The sequence below is a fragment of the Condylura cristata genome, unplaced genomic scaffold, assembly GCF_000260355.1.
Source record: "Condylura cristata isolate star-nosed mole 26May11 unplaced genomic scaffold, ConCri1.0 scaffold00014, whole genome shotgun sequence".
Classification (NCBI taxonomy): Eukaryota; Metazoa; Chordata; class Mammalia; order Eulipotyphla; family Talpidae; genus Condylura; species Condylura cristata.
This window is the reverse complement of record NW_004567115.1, coordinates 27006383-27023123: the sequence shown is the minus strand read 5'-3', so window position 1 is coordinate 27023123 and position 16741 is coordinate 27006383. Positions and strand designations below refer to the sequence as shown.

Here is a 16741-nt window from a genome sequence, read left to right as displayed (position 1 = left end):
TATATATATATATTTCTTCATTTTGTAGATTTTTTCATCTCGGTTGTAATCCCTATGGACTTCCCACCATCAAAATTAAGCCATCACCATAGTCCCATGTGCTCTTCCCACCCCAGTTTTGATCCTATTCCCCTTTTCACCCCCATAGAATATCTCTGGTTTATAGCTGTTTCCATTTTTACTTTATTACAATTGGGTTGTTTTTTTTTTTCCCCCTGACCCCTTACATTTCTGCTGTGAGTGAAACCATCAAGTATTTTTCTTTTTCTTTCTGGCTTATTTCACTAAGCATGTTCCCTTCCAGCTCTATCCATGTTTCTGTACATGGGATGAATTTATTTTTATGATTGCTAAGTAATACTTCATAGTGGATATATATCACGTCTTCTTGGTCCAGTCATCTACTTTTGGACATTTGGGTTGATTCCACATCTTCCCTATTATAAATAGAGCAGCAACAAACAGGGGTGCAGATGTCCTTTAGAATTAATGTTTTTTGTGTCCCATAGGTAGATCCTAGGAGTGGAATTGTGGGTCATATGGAAGCTCCATTTTTAGCAGTTTGAGAAACCTCCAGTTTTCCATAGTGGTTTTACCAGTTAGTATTCCCACCAGCAGTGTAGGAGAGTTCCTTTCATTCCATATCCTCACCAACATTTGTTGTTGCTAGTTTTTTTTAGTATGTGTGCTGTTCTCACTGGTGTGAGATGGCATCTCATTGAGACTTGATACACATTTCCTTAAAAGGCATAAGTTTTAACTGCTGTGGATGACAGTGAGTAAATATTTTAGACGTATATTTAAAAGAAATTAATCCAATCATTGTTGTCCTCCAGTTATTTGGAAGCTTCTCTTGTTATTCTTTACCCACAAACACAGTGGTAGCTATAAGAGTACATGTTTCAAACTCAAGAACTATGAGTGGACATAAAAAAGCATTGTAAGATATTCATATTTTTAAGTGTGAAATGTACCACTGCTCATTTTTTGTAATTGTCAGATATTTAACATTTTAAATATTTAATATTTTTGTAACTGTCAAAGCTTAATATGTAATATTACTCATTCCAAGTAAGATTAACGTACAAATATTTCTTAGTAACCAATTTCATTTCTTTTGTAATTATCATAGATTTTGTATAAATGATACTGAGAAGTGAACAAGGTCTCTGATAAAAGATAGAAAACTATTCAAAATACATAGACCAATGATTAGAATATTTTATCTGTCATAGACTGTAAAACCTGTTTAACAGCTTTGCTTTAAATAGTTGCTTCTCTATAGAGAATAAAAATTAACATAGGAAATAATTCTAAAATGGTATTTTTTCTTGCAAAAAGTCTTCCAAAGGGAGTTAGATTTTCTTTGTTGTTTTAAAATTGTTTTCTCCTCAATGTCTCAATTCCTCCCATTTTTGTTACCATCTCCCTCTCAACTACTTTGGTACTTTGTAAACAAAATACATTCCTAGAGCTGGCTTTGTATTTTTACATATTTGTTAAAAATAACTGAACCATGGGCAGTGGAATGACTACAGGAAGTGATTTACTTCCTCTGGTTAGTTTTCCTTGCATCTGGCAACCCTTGAGAAATGAGATAATAGGAGAAGTTATGTTGAAGAGTCTTGGTCATTCATTACTATGTGGGGCCTTATAAATCACATAGTCAACTAACAACTATACAGGACAAATGTGTAATTTGCAAAGAACAAACTAACTTTCAAAGTCATACAAATAGTATAGACTGAAAATATTATCACCATTATTTAATTTTAGAGTATTTTCATCATCCACAAAACTTTAGCAGCCCCTCTCATTCTCCTTGTTTCCTCTCCCTATTCCTTGGCAACCAATAATTCATTATCTATAAATTTGACTCTTCTAGGTTCTTTGTCATTTCATTTAAGTCAAGTCACACAATGCCTTTTGTGTTTGGCTTATTTCAATTGATGTATTTTCAGAGTCCATCCATGTTGCAAGCTATCTCAGTACATATTGCTTTTTATGGTCAAATAAAACACATTTTGTTTATCATTCATTAGTTGATGGACATTTGAATTGCCTCCACTGTTTGGCTATTACGAATAATGCTGCTGTGAACATTCGTTTACCATTTTTGTGTGAACATATTTCATTCGTCTTGGGTATATGTCTAATTGTGGAACTGATATATGCTCTGATAAATCTTGTTTAGCAATTTAAGGGACTGCCAAACTGGTTCCAAAGGGCTGTAACATTTCCACCATCATTGCATTGAAGGTTCCAACTTTTTTTACATCCTTCAATTTTAAAAATTCATACAATTTGTTAAATTTTAGCTGTGAAAATTATGCTCATTATATAAAGCCTAGTGTGTTTCTGCACATTTTAGTTAGGGTATCGCATTCCCAAAACATTTGTGGTAGAGATTTGCTTAAATACAAGGATAAACACCCTAAGGAGAGGCACTGCTAGCAGATGATAAAAACCATCACAGTTGATGTCTTTAGTATATTTTCAGACTATATCTGGTAATTTCATAAAAGTATTTTATATACATTATCTCTTGCAGTTCTAGTAGGTTAAATAACTTTATCCAGGGTCACCAGGCTAATGTGTGATTGACTTTGAATTCAACAAACCCAGATCTGTCTGACTTAAGAGCTGAGACTTGAGACTACTCTAATGAGATTCATCTGTTTCATTAACTCAAATTAGATATTTGAGTTTTGCAGTATACATAAAATATGTATTACTATATATTTTAAGTTTCTTGACATTTGAGTTGCTTTTCAGTGAGCTGCAGTAAGACCTATTTTATAAAACCTAATAATCAAAGAACTATTTTTAAATAAAATGCCTATCTAGGAATATGGTGCTTAGTATGTGAAACTTCTTGTCATGCTAACTGCATTTGTCTGCATGTTGTTAAGAAAATTTTATTTTGAGTTCTAATAAAGTGCCAAACCATAATATTTGTTTTTCCTCCCACCAGATTATGGAAAGAATTATGGATCTACCCACATTACTGAGGCATGCATTCAGGGAAATGTTTTCAGTCGGGGGCCTTTTCTGGATGTTCCGTATCAGAATAATACTTTGTTTGATGGGAGCTTTTTTCTATCTTATCTCACCTCTAGATTTTGTACCGGAAGCCTTGTTTGGAATTCTAGGATTTCTAGATGATTTCTTTGTCATCTTTTTGTTGCTTATCTACATCTCTATTATGTATCGAGAAGTGATAACACAGAGATTAAACAGATGAAAAAATGAGTTTACAAAAAAATGAGCTAATGTGTAAAGTCAGACAAAAGGACCCAGGGCAATATAAAGTATTTTAATATTATAAGCTTAAAAACCACTGTATGACAAGCATTTATCATTTGGCATATGCCTTGTAGTATATGACTGGAATTTTTATGTTATAGGTTCTAACAGTAATTTACAACTGTATCTTGATTCTGGCTGTCATTAAATCCTCTGGGAAAAATGGAATTATATAAAAAGGGACGCTTTTATATTTTCTCTTTCCCAAGTTACTGAGTAATTGGATGTATAGTAGTATCATAGTAAGAATGTATATTGTTAAATGTACATCTAATTTTTCCTTCAGCAAGTACCTATATATCACTATGAGGCTCATCTAAATACTTTTGTTAAAATAAACTATTGTACAATATTGAGGAAAAGGTCAGTATTTCTTTCGGTAATACCTAAACTTTGTGTATTTGGAGCTGTTCAGCACTTCCATTCTAATACAATTCTTCATTAGCTGAAGGTGAAAGAAGAAACTTGAACTTTATTTTAATGATTTCATATTCTGGTTTACAGAAAAATTCTTAATAGATGTATGATATTTATCGCTAGCCAGCATTCCTGATATTCTCAGTTGTGACATTTAAACAAGTTTTCCTTTTAAAGTAATAGTATAGGAAAGTAACTTGTAAAGGGAATTTTTTCTTTTTCAGGAACCTAGGTAATACTGCAAAATTGCATTTCTGAGGCAAGTGATTTCATGGCTGGCTATACACATGAATGATATTGGGAGGGTACTAGGAACATTAAATTTGACAAGAGAAATTACTGACAAACCACAGCCACCAACAGACAAACATGTTTTCTCTAGTCAGATACTGTGAGGATGCCCCAGGTGGCAGTGTAGAGCCCCAGATTATCATGTGCAAATGATCGAAAGTTATCCCAGGTGACTCAATAGGAAAGTTATCTTGATTTATTGATGGATTCCAATAAAAGGATCAAAACTATAAGTATTATGAAATGCTAACTCTCTCAGCTGGTGCTTCTTGTTAGGGAACAGTAAGGTGGTCATTGATACCCAGGGTCAGTGTTAGCTCAGTCACTGATATTCATGCTGTCCATTCATGTATTAATAAAACTCACTATATAAATATAGGGAAGAAAAGATGCTCACATTCTTTCAAGTTCAATTAGTCATCAACTAATAAGATGAGTGAAATAACAGTAGCAGTGTTTTTTAATGTGGGCCTAGACAAATGATCATTTGAGAGAAAAACTGCTAAAATATATCACATTATAATTAAGGCAAATTTTGCACTTTTCATTTTATTCTTAGGATTATGTCCACAAGGCAGAATATCACCTTTTCATAGATGGCATCTCTGTTATAGATTAAGAAAAATTTTTTTGAAGATATCTACAAATAAATAACTGAACTGGTATTAGACCAGCAACTCGTGCATGGGTTCAGAGAGACTGAAAGCTATTATGAAAAGGGGATCTTTTGGAAGTCTTTCCCAACATGAGAACAAGACAGTTTGGATACTCCTAAGAGGAAAGGTCTAGAAAGATAATGTATCAAGAATTAATGAATCCTAATACTATACTTCCAAATCAAATGTTTAATAGGGTAGTACACTGCGTAGAAAGTATTTCAGTAGTCACCAACTTGAAATGTAGAAAGTTTGTTACACAACTTCCACACATTTCCTACCCTAAGTTACAAAATGGGTGTGGAGCTATTGCAGTATAATTTGGGGAAGGATTTATTTAATTTTCTATGCATGTGTTCTGCTTCAAATGTTGCATTTCTAGTTAAAATAACTTTATTATAATGTTTGGTTTTCCTTCCAAGACTTGCCTGGTAGAGGTGTATAGTACCACATTTTGTAACATACAAAAACACTGTGTGAAATAAAGTCTCTTTAAATTGAAAAGGGATGCAGATATTTCAGAATTGTAGATGTTTATAATGTCATCTTTACTGATCACTGATATATAGACAGGACCTGAGAGAATAATTTAAAGCAGTCAGTGTTTTAAACGTCATAGAAACACTTCTTATTCATAGTTAGAATATATATATATATATCAAAGCAACATTATGGATTTTTGTGAACAGCAATACTTTAACTTTGAAGTAAACAGATGGCCTAACCCCCGGAGCAGATGACTTGGGCAGCTCTGTGGGAAACAAGATGGAGGAAACAGTTGTCCTAAGTGCCCACTGGTACAGTGGTTTCAGCTACTACAATTTTCTGTTTGAGAGGAACTTTTTAAGGAAGAATGAACTGTGTCGGTCCTAGTGGCTGTGCAGATAACTACCTCACAGAGTTGTTGCAAAGGATTGACCATTTGGTTCAAACTTTGTGATTTAAGATTTTGTCAAGCAGTTATTTTGAATAAATGCCAACATATCTAAAATTTAAAATTTGGTGTTATGTTCCTTTTTCTTTGATATCCTCTTTAAAACTCAGAATTCTGAAACAGCATTCAATGTAATGGTTACAATGGCTTTTTCACTCATGGAAATCCAATACTGCATCACATTTCTAATTAACTTAGATTATTTTTTAATTTATTAGGTGGAAATGTTTTTGTTTTTAAAATTAAAGTTGGGTCATCTATATTCTGATCAATAAGAATGGAATTGGAACTAGAAGTTATGGGCGAACACTTAGCATGGGCTGAGGGGATGTTTTACAAAGAATTCAACATTCAGTTCTGTATTTTTAGAAAATCACGTACAGTTTAGAGCCTCCTTGATGGTACAGGTGTTTAAGTCTCAGCTATCATAAGCCGCTGTGGCATGAGCTCAATCCCGGGCCAGGGAGGTGAACCACATAGTGCAGCAGGTCTCTCCTGTCTCACTGGCTGCTCCCCTCAGCCGAGTATTTCAGTAGATCTGCTTGTTCTCCCTAGTCTGTCTCTGGTGAATCCTCCCCCAGCCCCCAGCCTCTGGCCTACACCCCAGTTCTTATATGCATAAATAATCTTTTTTAAAAAAATACGTGCAGTTCACCCATTTATCCATAAATTTTGAAGGAAAGAAACAGGATTATATTTCACAAGAAGTAAGAATGTGTATTTAATTTCCAGTGTAAGGAAAGCTAACCAGAAGAAAAGGGAGCAAAGGAAAGAACGTGACTGGGGGAAAACCAACCAATCACTAGGTGACTGGTTTCACTCTAAAGTGCTTCAAGATCATAAACCTCAAGGGTACGCTGCCCTGGCTGGTGATCCTCCAACGTGTCCTCAGCAGCTTGCATTTCCTACCTGTGGAAGCTACCTTATTTTGTTCTCATATTCCCCAGTCTTACATCCCACATTCAGTTGTCACCCTCCCCCATTTCCTAAATCACCCTTACCACTACCACTCTAAGCCCTATTTGTTGGGAATCTAACACTATTTTTTAAATAGCTCTCTTTATAAAACCTCACTTGCAATTCAGTAAAAGGCATTATCATCTATCCATCTAACCATCTAAATGCTCAAGATAAAAACTCTAGCAAGTCACCCTTAATATCTGGATTCTTCCCCTTTCTCATCAGGAAGCCTTGGGATGTCTACCTGTGACATATATCTAGAATCCTAACCATTTTACCTTTGCTGCCACCACCTCAATCCAAGTTACCAACATGGCTTGCCTGCCTACTCTTAACTGGTCTGTTTACTTGACTTTTGTCCCCTCTGATAAACTGGTAACCTGCTAGAAATGGCCCTACACTAGGGACATTAGTAAATCATGTCTTCCTCAAATCAGCCTGTGGCTTCCTGCTGCACTGAAAATTGAAACCAAGGACTTACTTCTTAAACCTCACTTCATGTCCTCCTCCCCCAGCTCTGGGTTAAACAGCCACCGCCTCCATCCAGTCTCTACAAATACTAAACTCTTTACTGCCACAGGTACGTAGCGTAGCACATATTCCAGGAATGCTCTCCCCATGCGCCTCGCACCCTTTCTTCACAGTACTAGATTTGTTCTCTCCACAGATAGGCAACCTAACCATCCTCACTAAAAGCAGGCAATGACCCTCTCCTTTCACTTCACTATTACTAAGAGGTAACCCACCATCATCTCGCACCTACTTGATCACAGAATTTTCCAATTAGTCCTGCCTCTTTGCCTCTAAATTGACTTGTGTGCTCCTTACACAATCATTTAAAACAGTATCACCTGTGTTACGCAACAGGCTATTTCAGTTAAAGTCAGTCTTTACATTAGCCCTAAATGACCTTGTCTGTGTTTTCTCTGGCTTCATAACCTATCTGACCCTGCTAGCTCACTCTGTTCCAGCCAGAGGCCTCTGCTGTTCTTTGAACAGGCCAGGGACAGAGTCCCAGAGGCTTTGCCTTAACCACTTGCTCTGCCTGCAAGTTTCTTCCCCCAGATATCCTCACAGCTAACTCTCACTAACTCCAAATCCTTGCCCAGTGCTCACCTCGCTCTATTAGGCCTATCATGTCCACTGTATCATGTCCACTCATCCTACATGGCACCTTTCCCCTTATAGCATGCCCTGTGGTCACATGTGTTGGGTTTCCTCCAATCCTGAGCAGAAAAGGTGCTCCATGAGGGCAGCATTTTTTGCTTTATAGATAAATGCATCCTAACGTATCCATCCCTAGAACCATGCACAGAACATAGCAGATTTTCAATATTTGTTCAATCGGTGAGTAAAAAATTCAGTAAACTACCAAGTTAAAATATACTTAGTTCAAAGCAGTTACCACATTCTGGTATTTATTGTATAGCAAATCACAAAGGAGTTATTACCACGTTTCAAGATCTGGGTAAATGCTAATAAACTATTATTTTGGAACGGGTATGTGGCTCTGAAAATATTTTAGACATATAGTTTCTGGGGCCAGTTGATTGAGCCAAGAATGTCTGGATGCTTGCTTAGACACTGCAAATGGCTGGGGTTACAGTACTAAGTCATTATCCTCAACAGGACCTCAGTTCTGATGAGGAAGACAGACAATATGCAGACACTACAATATGGCTTACGATTGTATACAGAGGTAAGTGCACATTTTCACTGGAACGAGAGGTGTCTATACATCTGCCTAATCTGGAGGTTAGGAAGAGAACGTAAGAAAAACATATTGGAGAAGGTAACATTTCAGTTTCAGTTTACAGGTGGCCAGGTCAGGGAAGCGCATTTCAGGCCAGGGCATTTCAGGCCAAGAGGAAACCCCATTTAAGGCAGTCATAAGAGAACCTAGCCTCTACATTAAATGCTGGGGAAGAGGTAAGGACAAGTGGGAGGAGATGACAGTAAGACAAGTTCCTGGTCCCAAAGGACTTTATGGCTCACCCAAAGAAATCTGGATTTCTACCCCAGCAGAGGTGGTAGCTTCTGAAATGTGAGCAGGGTAGGGGCATTAGTTTCTGTCGAGGATAAAATGGAGACGGGTAGAAATGGCTATTTAGACAGGAGTTGCAGCAAGGTTGAGGCCATGAGCGTCTGATCATGAATAGCGACAGGAGATGGAAACGCATGGATTTTCCGAGAATTTATTTAATCTTTAAACCGGTGACAAAGTGATGCGGAAAATGAAGTCTAAAATGACTGAAAGGTTACTGGCGTAAGCAACTGAATAGATAATTCAAAGATAATACGAAAGCAACACAGATTCAGGTTAAGAAACGTGATTCAGAAAGCCGTGGTGGTGGACTGACTTCAGGAGGAAGGCAGAGAATGGAACCCTGGGGAAACGCCAACATACGGAGGTGGGGATAGGGAAAATTTAGTAAGAGTCCTGAAACTGCTCAAAGGTCCTCTCTATCCAGCATTACAGGTTCTGATTAACAAAGTGAGGAAAACCGAACGGGGCAAAACTCTCTGATGTGCAAATCGCTGCGGCAATTCACCATTTCCAACCCCGCACGCGGAGATCATTCCAGCAATTAACAGCCCAATGAGGAGCCAAAGATTCTGCTAGCGTGTGCGAATGTGTACGGTGTGCGCGCGGCGCCTGATCTCACCGGGACGTAGTACACTTAAGACGGGTGGTGGGATGAATATTAACAGTCTGGGGATGAAGTCCACTAAGTTTTACAAAATAGACGTCATCTGTGGCTGTTTTTTGAAAGAAATGGGAGTTAACGATCCAATGGCCTCAGCTTTACACCAGTCCTTGGGCCACTCGACCTTACAGATGACCCAACACACCGTAGCACCCCCCCATCCTAAACCGCCTCCAATGAATTAATGCAAGGAAACACCACCAGCGGCGCGACACTAGCGCCGGACTCACGTGCCCTCCCCTTCTCCCTCCCTCCACCCTTCCCCCCAAACAGTTCCTTTCCCTCTTCCGGAGGAAAGCGAAGAGGCCCGCCCACTTCCGCAACGTCGAGTCCGACGCGCGACACGCCGGCGCATCAGCCAATAGCTTGCTTTCCAAAGAACGTTACCTCTGACCTCGGGGCTAATCAGAGACAGTGGGACGAACCCCTCGCGAGAGGTGAAGCTGAAGCTGCCTCCGCCATCTTGGAGATGGGAGACGGGCGAAGGCTGTGGTCTTTCTGTTAATGCATACAAAAAAAAGGGCACGTTAGTCGCCCCACTCCCCCTCAGTGAGGCAATCATCACTGTAACTGTTGACCAAAGCTACGGAAGAAGCGAGGGTGTCAAATCCGAGCCCAGCGACACAGACAGCAGCTTCCCCTGCCTGCAGGGGCGGCAGGAGTGAAGTGACTGAGAACCGGAAGGATGGTGCAGTCCTGTTCCGCCTACGGCTGCAAGAACCGATACGATAAGGATAAACCCGTCTCGTTCCACAAGTAAGAGCGCTGCGCGCCTCGCGGGCCAGACCCTACTGGGGCTGGGGGCGCGCGGCCGTTTAGGCTCGGGGGGCGGAGCCAGGCGTGTGTCCGCGCGAGACCTAATGGAGGGCGGGGCCATGGGCGGGGCGCGACCGGACGCTCCCGGGGGTCTCACAGGGCTGGCTCGGTGGGCGTGCCCGCCTAGGGCGGAGCGGGCTGTTGGCCACCGGTAGTTGCTGGTTGTTGGTGCGCGTTGCCGCAGCGACCGTTTCTCGCACTGGAGATCCTATCCCCCGGGCAAGATTCGGTACCCTCCCTGGTTGGCGGGTTCCCGGCCAGCGAGCGATGCTGGAGGCCCCGAGGGTCATGGAGTCTAAGGGCCAGGGACGACTGGCTTCACCCTTGTGGGTCACAGAGAGGCCAAGTAGTGGTCACTCCTTAGAAGTACATTTGAAATAGGAAGAGACCTTTGAAAAGGGGAGAGGTTCGTTCAATTTTTGTCCTTGTTGTATAGAAGTCAGCGGCACGGAAAGTAAGGATTGATTTGGGGCCAGGATTGCAGGAAGGATGCGTTTGACTCAGTTTCTAGGAACCAAGTTTTCAGACCCTCTTGAGCTTTTGAGACAGCCCAGGTACTGCCAAGATGAGTGTTATCTTTTCAGTGGACGGTATTACTGACATGGGGGATAATGATACGGACCATTATCGAATGCCATCATAAAGGTCAATATGAACTATATGGGGCGCCTAGAGGACGCCCTTGAAGAGCCTGACCCACAGCGTTCAGAGCTCTTTCATCCAGAAGATGCTGCAGTTAAGAGTCCTGGGGGTGGGGGGTGGGGTTCTCTTGAAAATTGGGAGTGAGGTGGGGACCCTACAAAATGGAAATGCTTCAGTGGTAAGCAGCTGTCAGCAGAGTAGGACACAATGGCATTTACATTCAGTCAAGTTCGGTACTTAGAAATTTGCATTCGCATTAACTTTTGTTACAAGAATTCCCGATTATAAATTTCCGAGAACTAAGAAATTCGATCTTTAGTACAAACAGTGGATTACTGAAAACCCAATAATTAGAAAGCAAACTTTTAAATAATCCTTTAGTTTTGGGTTTTATTGGTGGGAGACTGCTAATGAGTAAAGGGAAGTGGATGCATTTTTATATATGTTTACTGTAATATGAAGTGAGAGTGCCGATAGCATGGGGAGAGTTAATGCCATTCCTCACCTCTCCTTCCCAACCCCCAGTGGAAAGAACTCTTAACACCCAGGATTCAGTTCGTGCAAAGTGTAGGAACAGGGCAGGGTATAGTTACACAATCGCAGACACACATCTCTTCCTTGTTTCCGTATTTCTAATGACTTGGCAGAGAATCTAAAAATATGAAAAACCTTCCTCCCTTGGCCGTGGCAACTAGTTAAGAATGACATTCTCACAACACATCCCGAATTTCTGCTGGTTGTTAAAACAGTAGCGTGAATGGAAAGAAGGGCTAGCCTGCAGTTCATCCCTTATGTTAAAGAAGGGGGGGGGGTTGTTTTTTGTTTTGTTTTTTTTAATAGTAGCAGCTGAAGCATTCAGCAGAGGAGGGACTGGGAGAGGAGGCAAAACCAGAGGGAAGAGCAAAAGGACTATGGTGCTGGTTCACCAGTAGTGTGGTGGTGGAGGGATTTATGGGTACACCTGAGGAGATAAATATTGTACAAAATGAACAAGGATGTAAGAAAATAAAAAGTTTAATAAAATGCTTTGTGGGAGTAGATGAAAAAGATCTTGATAGAGCTCCCAACATGACCATTTGTCCTCTTTGAGTCAACAGGTCCTGGGTGTTGAATTTTACTAGTGGTTGCTACGGTGGTTTGTCCTTCTAGAGGCCATTTCTTCTAGATGCAGCAGGAATGCCACAGGATTACCTCTTTTCCTGGCTTCTCTTTTCTCAGCAGTTTTTTGTTTTGTTTTGTTTTTTTCAGTACATAGGATATCACTGGGAAAAAATATTGATTCATCCTCTAATCTGGATTTCCCTTGAGACTTTTAATGCCTTCAGTATGAAAAGTTAAACATTAATAAATGAGATAGAGAGTGTTACAGGACAGGGAGAGAGGAGCACCCCTGAAGTCCCAAACCTGCCTACTCTGCCATCCGCCACATCAAGACAAAACATACAAAACTTTAATGAAAAGGGACTTTAATACAGTGAGTATACAATACAGAAGACAAAGAATGTAAAGTCTAAATCAAACACTTGAAGTTACCCATCCCCTTGTGGGCAAAAGTCAACCCAAAAGGGATTGGCCCAAAGCAAGGCCTGAAAGCTGCCATCAAACTAAAGCACCTTCTGGCTGGGACCCATCAGAAATGGCCGGACAAATCTGGGAGGAAAAGAACAAAATCAAAATATAAACACTGCCATGGTCACCTCCCTACAGATATCTCACCCACATCTGCCTTAACCAGTCCAGGGTCAGGAAACAAGCACGGTTTCTTCATCACATGCTTGCTGCTCCATGTGGCTTCCTCAGGTCTCCTTCTGGCTCTCCATCTTGCTTCCTTCTTTTCTTCTCTTCAATTCCTTCTCTTCTTTTCCTTTTTCTCTCCTCAGTTCCACCCTCCTCCTGGGTGGGGCAGGGAACCTGGAACTTCCCCTTTTCCTAGGGACCACCCACTTACAAGAGTAGTGAAGGTGTTTTAATCAGCTACACCCTAGTGTGTTAATATTAGTGTAAGATCGTTCTTTCCTAAAAGGGAAAGTTTGAATACTTTAAAATTATAATAGTAAGGGTAACAAACTAAAGCATGTCTTATTCTAGGTTTCCTCTCACTCGACCCAGTCTTTGTAAAAAATGGGAGGCAGCTGTCAGAAGAAAAAACTTTAAGCCCACCAAGTACAGTAGCATTTGTTCAGAACACTTTACTCCAGACTGCTTTAAGAGGGAGTGCAACAACAAGTTGCTGAAGGAGAATGCTGTGCCCACAATATTTCTCTGTACAGAGCCACATGACAAGGTAATGTACCTTAAATATGGGGTTATTTCCATTTATAAAATTAAATATGTTCGTTGTGGAAAATTCAGTATCAGATTTTAGTATCACAAAAGTAAATGAGAGTAAAAATCACTCTCACACTGATATACCTTTGAAAAATACAAAATGCAGCTTCTTAAATAGCCTCACACTGAGAAATTCAATCTCACCATGCAACTTACTTTAAGATCAGAACTGTCCAGTACCCCTTCCTGTATGTATACTTTTTGTTTTTTCTGTATCCATCACAGTTCAGTTTCAGTGTTTTCGCTCTTGGTTTTAAGTTCTTAGTATTTAATTAATTCTTAGTATTTAATTAACTCTTACCAATCATTCTCTTTTTTGCCTCCCATATTGTTCAAATAGAAAAGTATAATTAAACTGTTTCTCATTTTAGAATATACCTGTCCCAAGGAGTCACAGAAGTATCTAGTAGTCTTAAATTTCGGGGGTGAATTCTTTTGAACTGTTTTTTATAATTACTAAATCAGATCTGCTCTGTTATTGTCCAGAAGGAAGACCTTCTGGAGCCACAGGAACAACTTCCCCCGACTCCTTTGACGCCTCCCATTTCCCAGGTTGATGCTGCTATTGGAATACTGATGCCTCCTCTTCAGACTCCAGATAATCTCTCTGTTTTCTGTGATCACAACTATACTGTGGAGGATACAATGCACCAGAGAAAAAGAATTCATCAGCTAGAACAACAAGTGGAAAAACTCAGAAAAAAGCTCAAGACTGCACAGCAGAGATGCAGAAGACAAGAACGGCAACTTGAAAAGTTAAAGGAGGTTGTACACTTCCAGAAAGAGAAGGATGATGTATCAGAGAGAAGTTACGTGATTCTACCAAATGACTACTTTGAAATAGTTGAAGTACCAGCATAAGAAAACAAAATTTGTATTGGTTTCTAATAGGGCAATACCACATACTCTCTTCTAGCCTATAAAGAAGTTTCATTTGAAAAAATTACACTGATTACTTGTATAAAAACAATTCAGAATATTTTTTTTAAAAATAAATTAGATATATACTGTAAAATTATACATTTTTTGTTTGTAATTTCAGGATTTTTACATTTTAACAAACTATTTTAAAAGTTATAAATTAACCTCAGAGCTTCATTGTGAGTTGATTTCAAGATTGGGAATTTTTGTTTTTTAATTTGAGTATTTATAGAAAGAAATGTAAAACTAGAAAGAGAATGAGTACAGAAGGATAATTTAAGTTTAAAATTTTAAATGCAGTTTATTGAGAATTTAATTATATTTTGAATCAAAAGTATGGATAAGATCACGGGATATCTCAGAATATATATCTGCATATATTCTTACTTACATATTTTTATTTATAAATTCCAGAGATCATTTATCTGAATCACTTATCAAAGGTAAATTGGTAAGGCAATACTTAAAAAAAGGATATTTTCAGAGCAGAAAATGAAGGCATTCCATTCCCAATCAATATGGTTAAATAACGTTATTGAAAATGGATTTGTGTTAGTTTGCCCCTCTCTTTTTTACCACTGGCTAACATCATAAAATAAAAAAGTACATTTCCAGTGGAAAAAACATTCTTCAGTAAATAAAATAGACATTGTTATCAATGAAGTAATGAAAATTGGGGCCTGGTCCATGGTATGCATTTTTCTCTCATTACCCCCTAATTAGGGGACATCTGGTTGCCCAAATACATTTACCTCTGCATTCAAATCTCTAATAAATATACTAGTCTAGTGTAATTTATACCATGATATAGCAGTCTTGCACTTGACCAGCTTATTTTGGTCAGGCTTTACATAAAAAATGACTTTCACCTTTAAAACAAGTTAGAAGTTATATCCCATTTACTTGAGTGAATTATTTATATTCAAAGTCGACTAATATGTAGTATCTGTCTTACTAAATGTTGACATTTAAGCACTGAGGTTTCTGTTCAACTGTGAGTTGTGTTCTGATTTTGTGAGAAATTTTACATATATTTGAAATGAAAATATGTTCTGAGTAAACATACTGCCATAGGAGTTACTTGCTTAGATTAGAATAACTGAGCCAACTATAATTACTTTATATTTCTAAGTATACTGAGATAGTTGAATAGTGCCAGACCACTAAAGGCAGTATTAAAGATATGAAACAATGACGTTCAGAAGTGTCTTTTGTAAACCCGATTTTCAGTGTCATTCACTGCCATGCTGTCAGTGGATAGTGTTTTTGATTCTTGGAGATTTCATTTTTATGTACCCATATTTCAAAAACAAAATTATGATAAGAAGATTGCTTCAAGTTACATAGTCTAATAGCATTTAAAACTAATGAATAAGAAGACTTTTTAGTTATTCATGGATGTCCACAGTGTTTTTGGAAAACACAAGTCTCCAAGTACTTTGTTTTAGCATTTCATTTCTCAACAAGTTTATGAAAGATCTTTGAGTAAATATTTTGCAAAGTATATATCTTTAATCTAAATTGTCATCTACATAAAATATTTTTTTCACTTGCATTCCCAGAATCAAGATTTCAACGTTGTCCTGTAAAAGTGGTAATTGTAGTTAGCCTTTTAACATTATGTTTTAAATTGAAGCTAATTTCTTTTCTCAACATAAGTAATCCCTATTTAGAGGAAATTAAACAAGCAGTATGCATACCAACAGTTTGCACTTAAATAACTTATCATAGTTAAGCATAGGGAATTTTCATCGTTTATCATATCTTTATTTCTGAATTTGAGATACAACATTTGTTGGATATTTAAAAAAAAATTCATTGTGCCTTTTGTATTTTACAGTGTTGCCAAGAATATACAATAGAACATTAGGCATAGTGAAACTCAGACTGAAATGAGCAAAGACAAGATCTCAACCTGGAACAAATGGAGAGATGACCCATGTGAACTGCAGTATATTCTGAAAGATAACTTTTATTTTAAGCACATAGTGACAAACTAATATTTCCATCTCCCTGTAACATCACTTGTAATAGAAGAAATAACTTGAAAGAGCTGTTAGGAAAAATATAGTGCCACAGAGTTTTAGAATGAGGAGCAATGTATTAGGCTTATTGAACACTAGCCTAACCTGTGAACCTTGGAGAAATCCTCATGTAAGGTATCCCTGAGAATAGGGTCATCTGTTCTGTTTACCATTTCCATTTACCATTTACACTTAGGCGATTATTTTCCTTGGATTCTTTTAAACGGCTCTGGATTGGAATAGAATTGGTTGCCACTCCTTTATACTTGCTTATAACATAGATATAAACTTTGCTTTGAACTACTGCACAATTTGAAACTGTCAAGCTCCAAATTAAAGAGTTTTAAAATTTTGTAAAAACAACTTAAGAGTTTACTAATTGTATATCTGTCATGTGTATGAGAAATAATTCTGTCATTGTAAAAAAAAAACTAAACTGGTTAAAATTACAACATTTTTTACTTGGAAATCCAAGTACATGAGATTATTTTACTTTTTCACTATAAGTTGTGTCGTCCTTTTCTTAGAGATGTATCATTAACAGTGAAGGCAAAGTGTGACAGGTATGAATTTTTTAGTTTAACAATTATCTTGATTATCTTTAGTTGTTAAAAAATTTTACATGCATACCAGTAACTCTGGCTTTTACAGAATCACTACTGAGTGACATAAAAAATTAGAAGTTCATATGATCTTTGAAAACTACATTCTTGTTCCAGAATTTTAAAAAGATACTCC

At 38.2% G+C, this 16741-nt stretch overlaps 2 protein-coding genes across 3 annotated transcripts in view; both read left to right on the top strand.

The window, feature by feature from the left end:
* Window positions 1–4490, top strand: part of RNF170 (ring finger protein 170) — a 24385-nt gene extending 19895 nt beyond the window's left edge. For both annotated transcript variants that reach the window (XM_004682476.2, XM_012725026.1), the window contains one exon: window positions 2975–4490. In XM_004682476.2, the coding sequence (XP_004682533.1) occupies window positions 2975–3244 (270 nt within the window). In that variant the 3' untranslated portion in view covers window positions 3245–4490. The remainder of the gene's footprint in view (window positions 1–2974) is intronic.
* Window positions 4491–9724: 5234 nt separating this feature from the next.
* On the top strand, window positions 9725–14244 carry THAP1 (THAP domain containing, apoptosis associated protein 1). Its single transcript, XM_004682288.2, has 3 exons — window positions 9725–10028; window positions 12819–13014; window positions 13545–14244. Exons 1-3 carry the CDS (start codon window positions 9958–9960, stop codon window positions 13917–13919), a joined length of 642 nt encoding a protein of 213 aa, XP_004682345.1. The 5' UTR covers window positions 9725–9957; the 3' UTR covers window positions 13920–14244.
* The last annotated feature ends 2497 nt before the right edge of the window (window positions 14245–16741 follow it).

Excerpts from the sequence above, each read along its gene's own strand:
- THAP1 (XM_004682288.2), top strand. The coding sequence starts at position 9,958 with ATGGTGCAGTCCTGTTCCGCCTACGGCTGCAAGAACCGATACGATAAG. Across the intron at positions 10,029-12,818 it reads AAACCCGTCTCGTTCCACAA|GTTTCCTCTCACTCGACCCA; the intron begins GTAAGAGCGCTG and ends GTCTTATTCTAG. Across the intron at positions 13,015-13,544 it reads GTACAGAGCCACATGACAAG|AAGGAAGACCTTCTGGAGCC; the intron begins GTAATGTACCTT and ends GTTATTGTCCAG.